The sequence below is a fragment of the Montipora capricornis genome, chromosome 5 (genome assembly GCF_036669925.1).
Source record: "Montipora capricornis isolate CH-2021 chromosome 5, ASM3666992v2, whole genome shotgun sequence".
NCBI lineage: Eukaryota > Metazoa > Cnidaria > Anthozoa > Scleractinia > Acroporidae > Montipora > Montipora capricornis.
This window is the reverse complement of record NC_090887.1, coordinates 947,501-963,618: the sequence shown is the minus strand read 5'-3', so window position 1 is coordinate 963,618 and position 16,118 is coordinate 947,501. Positions and strand designations below refer to the sequence as shown.

General features: G+C 38.3%; 3 protein-coding genes across 7 annotated transcripts in view; 1 reads left to right on the top strand and 2 right to left on the bottom strand.

The window, feature by feature from the left end:
* Positions 1-1,411: 1,411 nt before the first annotated feature.
* On the bottom strand, positions 1,412-3,291 carry LOC138048756 (histamine H2 receptor-like). The gene has a single exon (XM_068894879.1). The coding sequence runs from the start codon at positions 2,707-2,709 to the stop codon at positions 1,753-1,755; it is 957 nt and encodes a 318-aa protein (XP_068750980.1). The 5' UTR covers positions 2,710-3,291; the 3' UTR covers positions 1,412-1,752.
* Positions 3,292-4,368: 1,077 nt separating this feature from the next.
* Positions 4,369-9,819, bottom strand: LOC138048755 (protein Wnt-1-like). The gene is made up of 4 exons (XM_068894878.1): positions 9,661-9,819; positions 9,267-9,514; positions 7,861-8,126; positions 4,369-6,038 (listed from the first exon to the last, which is right to left on the bottom strand). The coding sequence occupies exons 1-4, from the start codon at positions 9,744-9,746 to the stop codon at positions 5,544-5,546; spliced, it is 1,095 nt and encodes a 364-aa protein (XP_068750979.1). The 5' UTR covers positions 9,747-9,819; the 3' UTR covers positions 4,369-5,543.
* Positions 9,820-15,064: 5,245 nt separating this feature from the next.
* LOC138049005 (uncharacterized) overlaps positions 15,065-16,118 on the top strand; it is a 52,315-nt gene continuing 51,261 nt past the window's right edge. For 3 of the 5 annotated variants that reach the window (XR_011132275.1, XR_011132276.1, XM_068895115.1), the window contains exon 1: positions 15,082-15,198. Coding sequence is in view for 1 of the 5 variants with exons in the window: in XM_068895115.1 (XP_068751216.1) it covers positions 15,094-15,198 (105 nt within the window). In the remaining 4 variants the exon portion in view is untranslated. Of the gene's footprint in view, positions 15,199-16,118 lie in introns of all 5 variants that reach the window. The other 2 variants (XM_068895116.1, XR_011132277.1) reach the window with 2 other exon arrangements.

Sequence of the window (16,118 nt, the reverse complement as noted above, 5' to 3'; positions counted from 1 at the left end):
CTACACGAAGGACACCAAGGGATAACCAAATGCAGAGAGCGAGATAAAAGTTCTGTTTGGTGGCCAGGTTTAGGTCGTCAGATACAAGAAATGGCGGAGAACTGTAAAATCTGTGCAAGGCACCGAGTAATCGGGCCAAAACTACTTATGAAAACATCCTTCCCTGAGCGTCCGTGGCAAGTGACTGGAACTGATCTCTTCAAACTCGATCATATCACTTTCTTGATAGTGGCTGATTATTTCTCTCGCTATGTAGAGGTAGCGGCAATGAATAAGTCAACCAAATCGCCTGAAGTTATCAGAGAGCTCAAGGCGATCTTTGCACGACAAGGCTTTCCAGAGGAAGTCAGGAGTGATAACGGTCTACAGTATGCCTCAGCAGAATTTACCCAATTCTCAAAGGACTGGGGATTTAAACATACAACAAATATCCCCCGTTTCCCACAGGCAAACGGCGAGGCTGAACGAGCACTGAAGACTACCAAGCCTCTTCTGAAGAAAGAGAAAGACCAAGGGACTGTTAGCATACAGATCTACCCCACTTGCTTGTGGACACTCGCCAGCAGAGCTACTCATGGGACGGAAAATTAACCCATTGATTCCTGGGAGTAAGACCTAATAGACTGTACTCTGTCTATCGCCAGACAATTTTACTTGTCAATGGGTTGCAGCTCAGAAGTCAATGGGTTAACATTATTATTATTATTATTATTATTATTATTATTATTATTATTATTATTATTATTAGTAGTAGTAGTAGTAGTAGTAGTAGTAGTAGTAGTAGTAGAAGTAGTAGTAGTAGTATTAGATTTGAGTTCATGATTTCATTGGTGTCACCAATTAGTGCTCTGGTGCTGAATCAATTGACACTTAAATAAAGATGTTATTGATATTATCAGAAACCCATAAGGGTTGAAACGTGTAACGGCCCCTTGTGTTCTAGGAAAAAAGTTTCTGAATATTCGATTTGCGAAGTACCATATTTGGAACAACAAGAGAGAGGGGTTTCCAAATATGGTACTTAGCACTGAAACATTCAACCAATCAGTACGCACTGAATATTCGGAAGCTGTGAACGCGCGTTACTCGTTTCAACCCTTATGGGTTTCTGATATTATTGTTATAATTATTATCATTATTATTATTATTATTATTATTATTATTATTATTATATACTATCATTTTTATTATAAGTAGCAGTATTTGATTACATGTAGTATTATAATAAAAAGGTTTATTTTTTGCTTATTCATTAGGATGTATTATAGTTATTATTAACATGAGGGGAAATGACAACTAACGACATCGTAAAAATTCGAAAGCCACAAACCCGTCTCAAACGGACACAGTTTGCCCTCCGATTGCACAGAAAAGACAAGGACAACTGTGCGTAGAGGTAAGTGAAGTTTATTTCTACATTTACAGCTTATTGGGTGTTAATATTATATAGGGGACCTAGAGTCCTATTGTATTATCACCTGCCCTAGGGCGAATCACAAAATAAATAAATAAATAAATAAATAATTTTAAATAGCATTTATAAGCTCAAAGTTAATTTTCCCATACAAATATATTTCTTCATCATTAATTCAGCCTTGATCTTTTCAGCTTTTTGCGATTGACTACTGTTTTTACTTCTCTTTTATTGAAAGTAATATTAACTCTTTATTAAGGTCCTCATGGTCTTGTTTGCACTCGACTGCATGCTAGGACATTTCCTCGCGTTCCCACGCCTAGACTTTGCCCTTTAAATTAAGCAGTCCTTTTGTTTCTTGACTCTTTTGGTCCACTATTTCTGATAATTATTTTCTTAAAAGCCTTTCTAAAATCTTGACTTCTCCAAGCATAAACTCCTGGGTTGACGCATGCACTAACCGATGCCACCGTCGATAAAATTTGCATCGTGAGGGTCATATCGCTGCGTTCTTCCGTTATGAGCTCTTGGTATAAAAATCCAATAAAAAGCGGCAAAAAACATAACAGAAATGCCCCAATAACAATTCCGTAAGTTACAGCGACTCGTATCTCGATTTTCCTCATCGCCTCAGATTCAAGATGAGCATTGTTTTGAAGTTTAACCTGTTGATCACGTGATGCTTTGATGACGTAGCCGTAGCTACCGAAGATGAGAAGGAAAGGGATTATAAAATAAAAGACAAGAATCAACGCAGCAAATACTTTGGACGTGTTCTGGAATTGACGAACTTGTGCATGAGGAGTGTTGCCCATGCGGCACAAATGAAAGGTGTCATAGTACTCCAGAAATTCCTGGTATTCCGCTTTGGGAAGAGAGTGAGGGAAGACCACGGTTCCAATCACAGAAAACAACCAGATTGCGACTATTACTCCCATCATTCGTCGGCGCGTTACGACTGTTTTGTAGCGTAGTGGATACTTGATAGCAATGAATCGATCCATGCTAATGCATGCCAAATGTAAAATTATGCAACATATAATTGTAATAGCAAGCTCTGAAAAAATATGACAAGCCGTCGGATATGGCGTCTGTCTCGAAAGAGCGACGATTCGAAACCCAAAGACAACTGTCATGATCAAATCAGCTAAAGCTAAGCTGAATATTACGGCATTTGATACTGTTCTTAATTTCCTGACTTGCCATATGGCGACGCAAACCGTAAGATTACCAAACCAAGTTGAAAAAAATAATATGATATGAAAAGTAATCCATACAGCTTGCAGAGGTGTCATTATATTCCAGCGTCTTCAAACTTCAGTTTTATGTCTCGATCAAATGTCTCGTTCAACCTTTTCGGTATTTAGTTTCTTTTTGTTGCGTTGAGAACAGTTGCACTTTGCCGAAGCCCAAGTCAGGCCGGGATAAAACTTCGGTTTCTTTGATGATACCAACAATTCGTGATGATCCTGCGGGCGTTTACCACTTTGTATAGATCAGAGTTCATTTGACAGGCAGATTTGATCATTGAAGCCACAAGATGAAGACTGTTCATTTAAACATACAAGACACGAGTTATACATACAGCTAGATATATCCCTCAGCGTGGAACAATGGCAGAATGCTCAACATCTCTTCAGTTTACAACACTGAGTGAATTGGTAAACTAATGATACTGCTTGCATCAGAAAAACCTGTTGTGGACGGTTACCTTGGAAACCAGAGCCTTGTCAAAGTATCATACGTATTCTTCTTCCTTTTTCGGTCAAAGTAAAAAAAAAAAAGAAATACTCACTTATTATACTGAATAATTTCTGAGATCGCTGATAAAACCTGAAAAAAAACCCCCTATATTCAGAAGTAAGAAAATATGCCCTTGTGCAACGTTTGTCTGAAACAAATGGCCTCAGCTCATAAACACAAACTCGGTGAAAAACGCCCGCGCACCGGTACCTCAAGTTTACACTTCAATTTTTGCATTATTTAGTTTCCTCTTAATTCGGTGACATTTACCAATATATGCTGTTCCGTATATTAATTAATTTTTCAACTGAGAATCATGATGAATTTCAAAGCAAGAGGCCTTAGAACACACTCGGTAATTTTGAATTATAAGGTGACAACTGCTCGAAATCGCGACGTTAATGCAGTTTTTAGAACTGAGAATCAGAATACTGAGATGACTATGTGAACCGTGTCAAAAGAATCAGTCAGTCCGTGGGATAGCCACCTGCATCGAACGGAACTGCTTGTTTATTCTAGTTTTTCCCTTTACTTGTGAACTTAAAGATAAGCCATTATCTTTGGATCGTTGATCGAAAGAACTCCATACTTGCTAATTTTTTTTTCATAGTGAGTAAACATCGATGCCCTCATATTGACTCTGTTGATTAAAAGAAAAAGCCGGAAATTTTGCAAGGTGAAAATACCGATCGCTTTATTTTTCTCAATCAAAAAGGGTCATAGTAGTGCTAGATCAGTTTTCACAGCGTAGTGAATATCTTCACTCTGAATCGGGCCATTGAATCCCAGATGGGATATTTTTAACTCGAAGGTTAATTGGTTGTTAGAAAAGGTCAAATTTTCACGAAACCACCTTAGGCAAAATATTTCACAATAAAACAGTGTTACTCAGTAAGTCATGGAAAACTGTTTTCTGTCTGAATTGAAAAAAAGTCACGTCAACTTGGTTCTTTCGTTTTACATATTTGTTTTTTACTTTCTCGTTTGTGCATACTGCGCATAAAATATTTCTGTATAAAGCAGGCTAAAACGAGAGCGCCGAAGAATTTTTTAACACGTTAGCTGACCCCTTGTATATCATGGCCCACGCTTCCATTGGAACATTCAAGCTGCTTATATGGAATCACTCAGGAGACACGAACAACCTACCATTTTCTTTACTAGCCCGGAACAGTCTTATCTCAACTTAAGACGCGTGTGATGTCAAACAGTTTAATGTTTCGCTATTTTGTTTACCATATGGTACATGCGTACACCATCTAATGGCGTAAAGGAGGCGTTTACGCATGCGCATTTGCTTAAAATTATCATAGTAAATAAGGAAAGTAACTCTAAACAGTGAACAAAAAGATAATCGTGTTTTAATTGTTATGATAACTAAATCACATAACATTATTTAAATCCTATATATTGACGTTAAAGTTGCAGTTATATAAAACATTGTGGTTTCCAGTCTATGTACAACTGAACGTATCATATGTTGACGTCTGCTTTCTCTTCAAAGCGAGTCTAAATGCGAAGTTTTTCTTATGAAAATTAGTTTTTATTCATATTTAAGGTAAAACTAATTACGGTCACAAAAACTTCTTACTTTGACTCGGTTTGAAGAGGAGACAGACATGAAATCGGAAATAGCCTATTTAAGCCCTTACCGACGACACCCTAATGACTAAACGATGTACAAAAAGGTTATGTCTATTTTCAAAATGCTAGGCGACTGTAAAAAAAAAATATAACGTCCTAGGAAAGACAAGGAAATCCATAGTATTCATAGTATTGATGAGGTCAATACTCAAGTAATTGCCCATTTTCTGCACTCACTGAGTCGGACTTAGCCCGGCGTAATGAAAACGAGACTATCAGAATAAGGGCAAGCCTATTCTCCCATCTCATGGACGTTTAGTCGTACCGAAAAAAGATTGCAAATGTTTGCTCCAGTGCCGTGGAACCGTATTTCGTACAGACGAATTATTTGCATTTTGGCTCTGAGGTCCCTGAGTTTTTTGGACGCGGTCTCTCATTTTTGACGCAGAGAATATATATTCCATACCCAAAATTCTTACAACCTCATTGCGCCTTTGGCTGAAGAACTGATGTAATATGTTGTCGGTGATCTTCATGCTAGTAATCTTCGCTGTGTGCGCGTTGAACTTAACGTTCTCTATACTCGAGTCCAGATCTAGCTTATTTATGCGAGATTAGAGGCAAAACATTGGGAAATACCCTTTCCTTTTCTCTAAGGATAGGCGGCAATAACGAACAGTGTCAGCAGTTCACGACAATCTAATAACGGTTTTGGTAAATTGATGTTTACTTTAATTGCCTAGCTTTTCGGTCAAAAATAAACTTACGGTCTTCTATTTAGTCTTCTCGTGTATTTCTTCTATTAGTTGCATCTATGTATTATCTGCTTCGATCGACAGTGTTCGCATTTAACTTTGCAACACCAAAAGAATCGACAGTTGCAGAGTTCTTCCAATTCATTCTCACTCGTCGTGTAGCCTCTGTGACAACACATCAAATCACATCCGTCCGTCCCGAGGGATGTGTTATTGCATAAGCGTCCTCTCGTCCCGAGGGATCCTGTTTTCAAATTGCGCTCGCAAAAATCCGGAGATTTTTCGTAGTACACAAGATCAGCAGTCGTAGGTGGCTTGTGAAGTTTGTTTTTGGGACGAAACGCTGGCTTTATTCTTCTAGCTGCATGTCCATTTCGATTGTTGTTTTCCTCAAATTCTACCATGGAGGCACTGTCGAATTTGTCTTTGAGCACCTCACCGATGCGTCTAAAATCAGGCAGGCGGTTCCAACATGTGCGTACAGTACAAGCTTCGGACACGCCGTGGCATTTACATTCACGAACCATATTGTTTCTTACAGCCTTGGAAAGAAAATTAAAAAAAAGAAAATGTGAGATACAAACTCATTGGTAACTAACTGTGTTTTGTAAGTCTTAAGCGGACCAACAAACAAAAGAGGCCTTTGAGAACGGGCTGTGCTACATTATTCGTGGGTGCTAGATTCTATTTGCAATCGGATGAAGGGGGGGGGGGGGGTTGGGGGCGATGCGATGCGCGGTGAAAGGCAAAGGGATAAGAAATCGTGGCTCGCGTTTTGATGTGGCACTCTTCTATACCGCAAATCTCTGTTTAACATCATACAATTGACTTTTTTCAGGCTACAAAGTAAGTGATACGGGAGAGATTGATTTGACAACTGCAAACTGATCTAATACGTTCTAGTATCCTTGGTCAAACACGATGAAACCGTAGACCGGTATACAGTCCTCGGTGTGGTATTTGGTCCTAGTTGTAGATCATTGTTTGCTAAGAAAATCGCCACCTTGAGGTACGCTTTGACACCGAGAGTAAATTCACTTCTGTATGACATACGAGGAATATAGTATGAGTCAAGTACACGTGCAAGAACCAGCACTACTCATTTGAATAAAGCTTAAAGTTTTTGTCTATCAATGACAATGAAACTTCTTTGTTACACGACTTTCAGAGCGAGTTACTGTGTTCCAAGAGAGGCCAGACGCCGTATTGCTGTAACAAAATTGATAATGCGTGCAAACTGAGCCGCAAATATCCACCCTCAATAATGCATTATTGCGAAATCATTTGTAAATTGGCGACATCACGAATTTCCTTTGTACAAATGCAACGATTTGGCGGAAGTGTCTACAAGCAACAGAGCGTCAGTGTAACTCTGTACTGACGGTTCACTTAAGTTTTAAAGTCCCACTTCCCAGTTGCTTCAGTGTACTCCAACATGTCGTACTGAAAGTTTTTAAATTTGTTGCAGTGTTGGGAAATTGTGTTCAGATTTGTTAATTGATCAACTTGGGATACTACAGGCTCAACATTAAAGACAGAACTGACAAAAATTCGATGGAAGGTAGGAAGACTTAACAGGAATAGAAACTGGTGAGGGATCGATGAATCTTTTATGACTTTCTTTTTTTAGCTAAGTAGAATTGATAGTATGAGAAAGATATTCATTTCATCATCAGCATTCTAAGGTGTAATAATTCTTCGGTGCCGCGAAAAACTCATGACTAACATATCATCGAAAACAGTCTTCCATAACCGACGCCATCTAGGCAAAACATGGTTTATTAAGGCATGCCAAATGCGCGGCTTCGCTAAAGCTTCCTGACGAAGATAGAGAAAAGAAAAAGACACTTAAAAAACAATTGAATTAGACTTTTCCTTACAGACAACCTTTCCACCGCAACGGCACAATTATAATTGATTCATTTTGAAATTATCAGTCGGAAAGTGTCTGTTCTTTAATTACTAACAAAAATCGTTGCCTGCGGCTTCCGCTTTCAGTTTCAGTTGCCGATTTAATTGCGCCGTTATCTTCTCTCCAAGCCCAAAAATTGAGAATAAAGGACTGCTTGATGAAGCGAAATTAATATTACCGTGCTGTGGAAAAGAGAACTAGAAAATACTAGACAACTAATTGCTTTATTGGACAGTGAAGGCCTTTCGAACATTGTACATCAGCAGCATCAGGGCCGTCAGTGGATTCGATAACTTACCAATGAGACCTAAAACAGGAAAAAGTTCATTGTGCATTGATATTCATCAAAACTAAGCTCATATTATAAGTAGAGAAGAAGTTCCTTTTCAGGGACTTCGTTGAATACACGCAAAGTTCATTTTGCCGTATTGCTTGTCCAGGGGAAGACTTACCGTTCTGCCTGCTTCGTTGTTGTGCAAATTAACCAAAGTACGAAAGTCGCGACCTTTTTCCCCTGCATCGACAAACTTCCTGGAAAATTGATCCGCAAAATGAATGTTGTCGCTGCAGCCACCCCACTGCCATCCAGCATTGCTGACTCCCTTGTATCTGCTGTCACATCCACAAGCGGAGAGCTTTCCATCGCTACAAGCTCTTCCAATGGCGTGTGACACGCCTGCTGCTGTTATGGAGTAAGTGAAAGCTGTCTCCCTGCAGGCTAAAACGGGAAAATGTTCTTTAATATAACGCTTAGCATTCATTTTTTGATTGTCACTATCGCAAATTTTATGTTGCATAGCAATTATTAGAAGACAACCCTCGGGGAGATCGCGCTTTGTCACAGGCTGCAACGAACAACAGAACTACGCCCATGGTTATTTTTGGTTGTTTTCATTGTCTTTCCTTGCCAAAACGTGTGTTTTTCTTTCTCTCTAAGCTGAGTCACTAAGTTAGTCTTTACTGGATATCACAATAAATACGCTTTTCTACATAGACAGGACTACTAACACTTGCTTAATTTTTATGAAGTGCTATTACTCGATAAGAGATGCAAACTGTTTGCATCACAATACAAATAGATACAAAGTGCAATGAAAGCGACAAGGATACTTTGCCACTTATTTAGCTTCGCGTGTAACTTTCAGTGTTGTGTTGTCCAAGTTTCAAGTTTCCTGACTGAAGTTAAACGAGTTTTAGTCTTTTATTTTCAGTTAGTGTTGAGCCCCTCTGTGATTAACCTTTTGGCAATTAATGTTTTCACTGTGACTTAAACTAAAAGTTTCCGATCCGAGAACTTTTCGAAGGTATGTGGAATCATTCACGAAACTTCTTTTTTATGAATTAGAACTTAAACTGCGAATTTCTGCTCTTTGCGTTTCGTAAAAGAACGGTTGATTACACTATTCTTGTAGCGCGTTTTAATTGGCAATTTATTACCAATTGAACAAATTTTGTGACTTAATTATCAACAGGAAAAATGGTTGAGGTCTCGTTTCTGTAAAAAAATTAAAAAGGGTTTTGTGGCATTTTTGGGGAGTGCGAGCGACAATTTATCTCGATTATGTATCGGTATTTCTTTGTTCAAAATGTACGCGCATGTGATATAAAGGAGCGACTTTTTGTTGAACGTTGTACAACTGCAGTGGCCGGTTCTCTCATTAACCGCCTGTGAGAGGAAAAGAGTTCTAAAAAGGATTACTTGCTGACATAATACAAAAATAAATTCGGCATTAAATAAATGAGATCGGTAGCTGTGACATTCGAATTTGAGACTGAAATATAAAGTAACTAAGGAAGTAAAGGTCAGAACGAAGCATGGACAAGCATGAAAAAACACGGGAATAGAGTAAAATATTACCTATTTTCACAATTTTGCCGAAAACATTTTCAGGACTTTGCGCAGAACAATTCCATTTTCTACGTTTAAACTGATATTGGCACTGGCTGATGGAGATGTTTGCACCCAGACCAATGAACGGAACAAGTTCGGGGTACTTTCGGCATAGTCGTTGTTGCTTCGGAGTGACTGGCTTAACTCCGTTTGCTGGCGAAAGTTGAAAGTTATAGTTGTTCGGGGGCTTTGAGGAGCCTTTTACACCCAGGTTCCTAAATTGACAAGAAAGGAGGATGGTGTTAGATTAAACGCCGATAAACGTTATGACAACATAGTTGTTTATGAACACTGTCATGGTTGTTAGTAAAACGTTAGAAAACGTTAGTATAACAGGATACGTATGTTGACCAATACTTGCCACCAAGATCCATTGCCTTCGGTTAGTACATTCAGGTTTGTTAAACCAAACAGTACGACTATGAAAAAAATCTTGAACATATTCATCCTTAACTTCCAACAACTGAGCTTGTTCACTTGAATACTTGTAGAGTGGTGTAATAACTACGGAATTCAGTTAATATGTTTCATACACTGATCTGCACCTTCTTATTACTGTCACATGAACAATGGATTAACTACCAACCTTCATAAGGCCCCTTTAAACCCTATCAATTTTGTTTGCTGTCGAAATGTCTGCATACATTTAAAGGCTCAAAGATAATAGCTCTAGTCGGGTGAGAGTTAATAAGAAGGACATACCTGAACCAGACTCTTTCCGCCCACACAGAGATGTCGGCAAAATTACGATTTCAAGCGTAATCCGTGAGACAGAAGATAATAAGCTAAAGGAAGGGGCCTGTTGGTAAATATGCATGGAATATATGTACTCATCACTTAAAGAGTTTCTAAAACTGTCAATAACTTCAGAGAGAGTTTTCTTGAATCGAAACTTTCTTATTGTGATTATGAGGTTAGAAGCTCACTCGGTGTTTTAATATTCTCTTTGACTCTCCTCGTTTTAATTAATTTGGTCTCATTTTATGACTTTTTCTGACAATGAAAAATGTGATTTTGTGATGGCGAGTTTTACCACTTCCTTGCCACAAAAGGCCGTGATGTGCCTGAAAAGACAAGTTTTCTTTGTAAAAACCAATCACTTGCGTCTTGATATCGTTCTATTTCACCCTCAGATTGGCAGAAACGTTAATTATATTTCATTACATGCCCACTTCACATTTGCAAGGACTGGAAGCTTCAACTTAATAAAGACCGAAAAAAAGCAATTTATAGTCAATAGCTTCACAGAAATTAAGTTATTAAGAGTTGAATAGCAATAAGAACAAAATTACTTGTATCACTGCTTTTCAATAGCTTCAACAGAAACCGCCATTTCTCGTAAATTTTTTAGTCAATTAAATCGTTCCGGAAACGGCTTTTCGGTATAGTTTGCACATGATTGCGTCTTTCCATTTAAGAAAAGAAGAAGAAGAATGGAATTTTCAAGGAATTTGAAGTTTGTAAGAAGCAGAGAAAAAACTGACTGGGGACTTTGTTCGAAAGCAGGATGAAATAAGGTGTTGTCTGTTTAAATTTGTTCATGCAATATTGTATTCTTCTTGTTTCCTAACGTTCCAATTATTAAGCTGCAAAGTTAAAGACGGTTTGCTCTTAACAATCGCATTGTAGCTGCTTCATAAAGATTAACATCAATAAATATATATAGAAAATGTTAACTTGTCCACGACCACTGTGGAATTTGCGAGTAATTAAATATACGTGATTGTGAAAAAATTCTCCATATTTCCGGCTTGCTGTCAGTCTCAGCTTAACAGCAATGAATATGGAACAAATTATTGAACATTTAGAAACTGACTTATAAAAAGACCAAAGCAATAAGTAATGCTTACATTAAATTGTGGCTTTCGACTTTGCAATGAGCCATTTTTCTTCGTTCTCTTTATTTTTGATTATTTGTTGGTCGTTGCAGCGCAAGCTATCTTCCGATGACCCCACTTTCGGCACTTAGCGCAAAAAGAGGTAAATTGGGAAACTCATGAATACTCGCACAGATGGCGGAATAATTTCGGCGGAAAGACAGAATAACAGAAAAAGCACGTATCTTTTGTAACAACACAATAATCAATTTTCAATACAGCGGTTTCATCCATTGTGATATCGAAATTATTGCAATCATTATTATTTTAAGAATAATAACTATAATAAGCTGTACAATTTGTTTTTGTGTGGTCGCAAACTACGTTGGTCGCATTGCTTAAGCAGTTGCCGCGGTTTTAACCTCCTCAACAGCAAAGAAATGGAGATAAATGAAAAGAAACTTACTAACTTAATACAATTACATTGGTCTTTATATGTTTGTTTCATCTCTCGAAAAATGTTTGCCCTTACGATCAAGATAAATTTGCCGGTTAACTTAGCGGATTCAGGGTGTCTTTTTGGAGCAAAGCCCTTCGTGGTTTCCGGTTCGTTTATACGGGTAATTGCCGAAAGGGGTAAACTACACCTCAAACCGTCTTTTTAACCTGGAGGCCTTTTTATACACGTGAACAGGTGGAGGGGTCTTTTAGTATGAGCGTCAGTAATTCATTAATTAAGGACGGCGCCTACTAACTCAAAAGTATTTTTGCCCCGGTCTATGATTATGCAGGAAATGTAGATCTCAACAAGTGTTATTGAAATCCAAAAAGAAAATTGGGGGTAACTGCGCATTTTTCAAAAGTAATTCATGAATAATATTTTTAAAAACCTTTAAAATACAAAGCAATGTATGGCGTTCTTTCTCAAATTAAAGCTTAAGTATCTCTCAAAAATGCACGGTTACCCCCAATTTTCTTTTTGGATACCAAGAGTGCTTACGAAGATCTACTTTCTCCGGATAGTTTTAAACCGCGCAAAAAAAACCCTCAATTAGTAAGCATCACAGATAGGAAACCCGAGTATCTCGAGACGCGCAGAACGTGTGCTGAATTTATGAGTACAATCTTTAATTTCTATAGGTATCATGTCTCACCTCAGGACATTGGAACATGAAAGGGTTTAGAGCAAACTCCGCAGTCACATATCCACCGGCCTCTGGTCATGTGATGAATTTAAAAAAATCAATTAACAAGACGCTCTTTAAGCGTTTACTCTGAATATCATGTTGCGCAACAATAAGGTGATACATTTTGGAAGGGTTAGAAGCAAACTGCAAGGATTGAATCGACTGAAGGTATGCTTTCTTTTGATAACAAAAATTGGTTAAGTACGGAAGAAAAGAAGTAAATATTTCTGCAGCGAATTGAAGTCTGGATGCCGGCTCATTCATAACAACGGATAACGTTTCGGTGAACATCGTTGGTGTTTAAAAATAAATTCAATGGGTCACCTAGACTTTGGAGTAGTTTTTGTCTGATCGGAAATAACGTGAATCCGTCGGATGCAGCTTGACATCAAAGTGAAATCAGTGAGGCAGAGGAGTGTGAAACAATGGCGTCGCGAGAGAGTAAACTTGTGAAAAACCGTTCTCAGTTGTAATTACTTTGGCTAAGTGAAATTTAGCCCTCTTCCTACCAGCTACACCGGTAACCAGCTGCAAAGTTTCGAAATTAACAGTGTCGACACTTGTGGATAATACGGTGACTTCCGTTTAGCTAGCTAACATGAAGACCGTGGAACTATCAATTGAAAGAAAAAAATTGACAACCGCGGATGATGCTTGTACAAAGAACAGCTGAAAGAAACTAAGAAATTTCGGGCATTTCCAACATGCCGCTGCTAGGAGTTCTGCACTGACTATTTCGTTATGTTGTCAACAGGCAAGATTATAGTAAATATCTCATTGATAGTATTGTCCAATTTGCTGCACCGACCAAAGCAAACCGAGATTATAACTGGGATACCTTTCTGGTATTCCGCCGAGTAAATAGACAGACAAAAGTAGCTAAGTTTTAATAATGACTGGACAGTGTGGTATCATTTCTCCTAGGGTCGATTAAAGATCCACATGGAATGCACACGAAGACCAATGGCTGTTGAGGGAGGTGCAGAAGACGGTCTAGGTGTTGTGACTAGCTTTCCTTAAAGTGCCTATCACCTCAACACACTTTTCCTCTTTATTTATACTCCGAAATTGTACCAAATACATCGTGTTGTTTAAAGAACCTTTTGATTGAAATTTTACTTTTTTATTGGCTTTCAAAGACGGGGAAAAGTGATCATACTTTGATCCATAACCGAGCAATGAAGGAGAATGGGTTCGATACCGGGTTGACGTCACAAATTAATTTTCATTGAGATAGTTCTTTGAAAACAGCGATGCAAATCAATTTGTGACGTCAACCCGGTATAGAACCCATTCCCCTTCATTGCTCGGTTATCAATCACGGTATGATCACTTTTCCCGTTTTTCAAAGCCAATGAAAGAGTGAAATTTCAATCTAAATGTTCTAAAAACAACACGATGTATTTGGGATGATTTCGGAGAATAAATATATTGGAAAAGTGTGTTGAGGTGATAGGCACTTTAAGATACATTGATGGCTTTGTTATATTCTTCAACAATTAAATATATATTGATGAAGGTTTTCAGAATATATCAAATTTCTTACTGCCCACTTAAGAAGGATAAATGTATAAATTGGTAGATATTGTAGGGGGAATCAATCTCGATTTGCTCAACCGGGCGCGCAAGTGGTATTGGTATTGTTCTACACGATCTGCACGGAAAACCAGAGCTGTTCGGGTTAGCGATTGAAAAATCAAACATTGAAGCACATCTGATGTAAATCGAGTTACGTGGCTCAGAAATTGATTCTGTCCGGACACAAATCAGAAACAGGGGCCAGCGACGATTTGTCAGACGCAAATCGAAAACACGTGCGACATGGTCAGCATATAATTTAAACATATCTCAACTGCCTTTCATACTATCTTAGGCGGGGGCAGATTTAGTGAAAACTGTGTATTTAAACTGCGTGGACATGTGATGGTCTTTCAAACTTTGATTTCAATTAATAAAGGGTGCTGGAAGAGTAAAACGAGAGCCTTAATATGCCTGTTTTCCTTGGAAAAGTGGGATCTACAATAAGCGACATAAGGGTTGATCATCACTCACCCACTTTTAGGAATGTTCATTTTTTATTATCCATCTTTAGGAACTATGGAATGTTGGACAAATCTTCCCCCTTATCTTTTCAAGTCGAAAATGTACCGTAGAAATAAATTTTTCACAACTGTGGTCTTCCCAGTTCAGTGTCTCAACTACTTTTGTCACTCATTGTAGGTTGTGAGCTCCAGACTTCACCACCCCCAACCTGTTGCTTTGTTCATGATCGTTATTTTAATGTACGTCCCAGTTTCGTAAAAACGTCCGCTCTGACAGTATTGTAATCTGGCTATGAAAAACCCCCTCCCCTCCCCTCCCCCCTTAATTAGGCGAGTGGTCAAGAAGTTAGCATTAATTGGCGTTCCTGATTTCTTTCTGCCGTTGTTTTCATCTTATTTGCTTCCAATAGAATCGGTTTTATCTAGCCGAGAAACATTATTAGGAGGTCACAAGAATTTCTTGAGGTGATGATTCCATGAAATAACAAGAGTCCATCACCAGCATTCAATTACTCACGATCAAATCATTGATGAATGTTAGAGAGGACGGATTATGCAAGGCAACGCCTCAAAAGAAGATAGACATAGCCAACATTTAAAGTTCTGATGTCAACTTACGCATACAAGAGTAAGTCGTGAGTAACAGCGCATGGTTTTATTTTTCAGATACGGAAGTGACGTCAAAAACTTTGCACCCAGGGATTCTCAGAGTTATCTGGCAAGAGTTCGCCGACATTTAAATCGCCAGATGTCGACGGAATTGATACAAAATACTGCTGGTTTCTTCATCATAAACTTCCGAAGCTTGCTAACATGCACAATGTCGGTTAACGTCAGTATCACTAAATGTCAGGTAAGTCGAAGTTCTCAAAGTAGATAAATTAGGAAGTAAGCATTGGATTGTTATTATGGATATTTAGCGTACAGTTCCATTTGTCAGTTCTTGCTGTTTGAACAAATGCGTCGATGCATTGATCATTAAATTAGCCTTCCCAGCTCAACATTGTTTAGGAATCAACCGCCAAAACTTTGCATTGCTTGATAACAAAAAATATTGCAGTTCACATGTTCATGTTATACATAAAAGTCGTCATGTATACGAACAGTATCAATCAATGCAGCAGCACAGTCACTTTGTTCGCGTTGAGAGTATTGTTTTTCAGCACTTAGGTTTCATTTTGGGGAGATTGAAAGTAGACACCTTGGAAGGTCTTAATCCATCGAAAGGATTTATATGTACAACGGCGATGGTTCCACAAGAACGCCACACGCATATTTTATGAGGAAAAACAACTTTAATTCGCACGCTTTACACGTGATGTTTTAATCTATTTACGTAAACACAGACAGCACAACCACAAGGTTTGTCTTTAAAACAAGGATATTGTCAAGTAAGGATTTACACATAGCTGGAAATAATATTGTATCCACTCCATAATGACTTTGGAACTCGGCAATATCTTTGTAATCTTACATCCTACAATTCCATTGTCCCATAAATTATTCCTGGGCTGCCTGTGCTCCGGAGACTAGCAGACTCGCCCGTTATTCGGGAAGCATTTGTTTTTACTTCTGTTTGATTGGATAAAAAGCGCATTAGATCTTTATTAGTAATTTTGATTCGGATCTATACATTTACTTTTAACAAAGTGGTCTGTCTGTCTGTCTATATATTTATCTTATGAGCTTCCTTTGCAGGTATAGTCACCCTCATTTCCATAAATTTACGTTGTAGCAGTGTACAGGATATTAGTCACTTGAGCCTGTTAGTTT

Bases quoted from the DNA above. Each gene is read 5' to 3' on its own strand.
- LOC138048756 (XM_068894879.1), bottom strand. From the start codon at position 2,709: ATGACACCTCTGCAAGCTGTATGGATTACTTTTCATATCATATTATTT.
- LOC138048755 (XM_068894878.1), bottom strand. From the start codon at position 9,746: ATGAATATGTTCAAGATTTTTTTCATAGTCGTACTGTTTGGTTTAACA. The intron at 9,515-9,660 runs GCAAGTATTGGT...TTGTCAATTTAG, and splicing joins GAAGGCAATGGATCTTGGTG to GAACCTGGGTGTAAAAGGCT. The intron at 8,127-9,266 runs GTAATATTTTAC...TTCCCGTTTTAG, and splicing joins CGGCAAAATTGTGAAAATAG to CCTGCAGGGAGACAGCTTTC.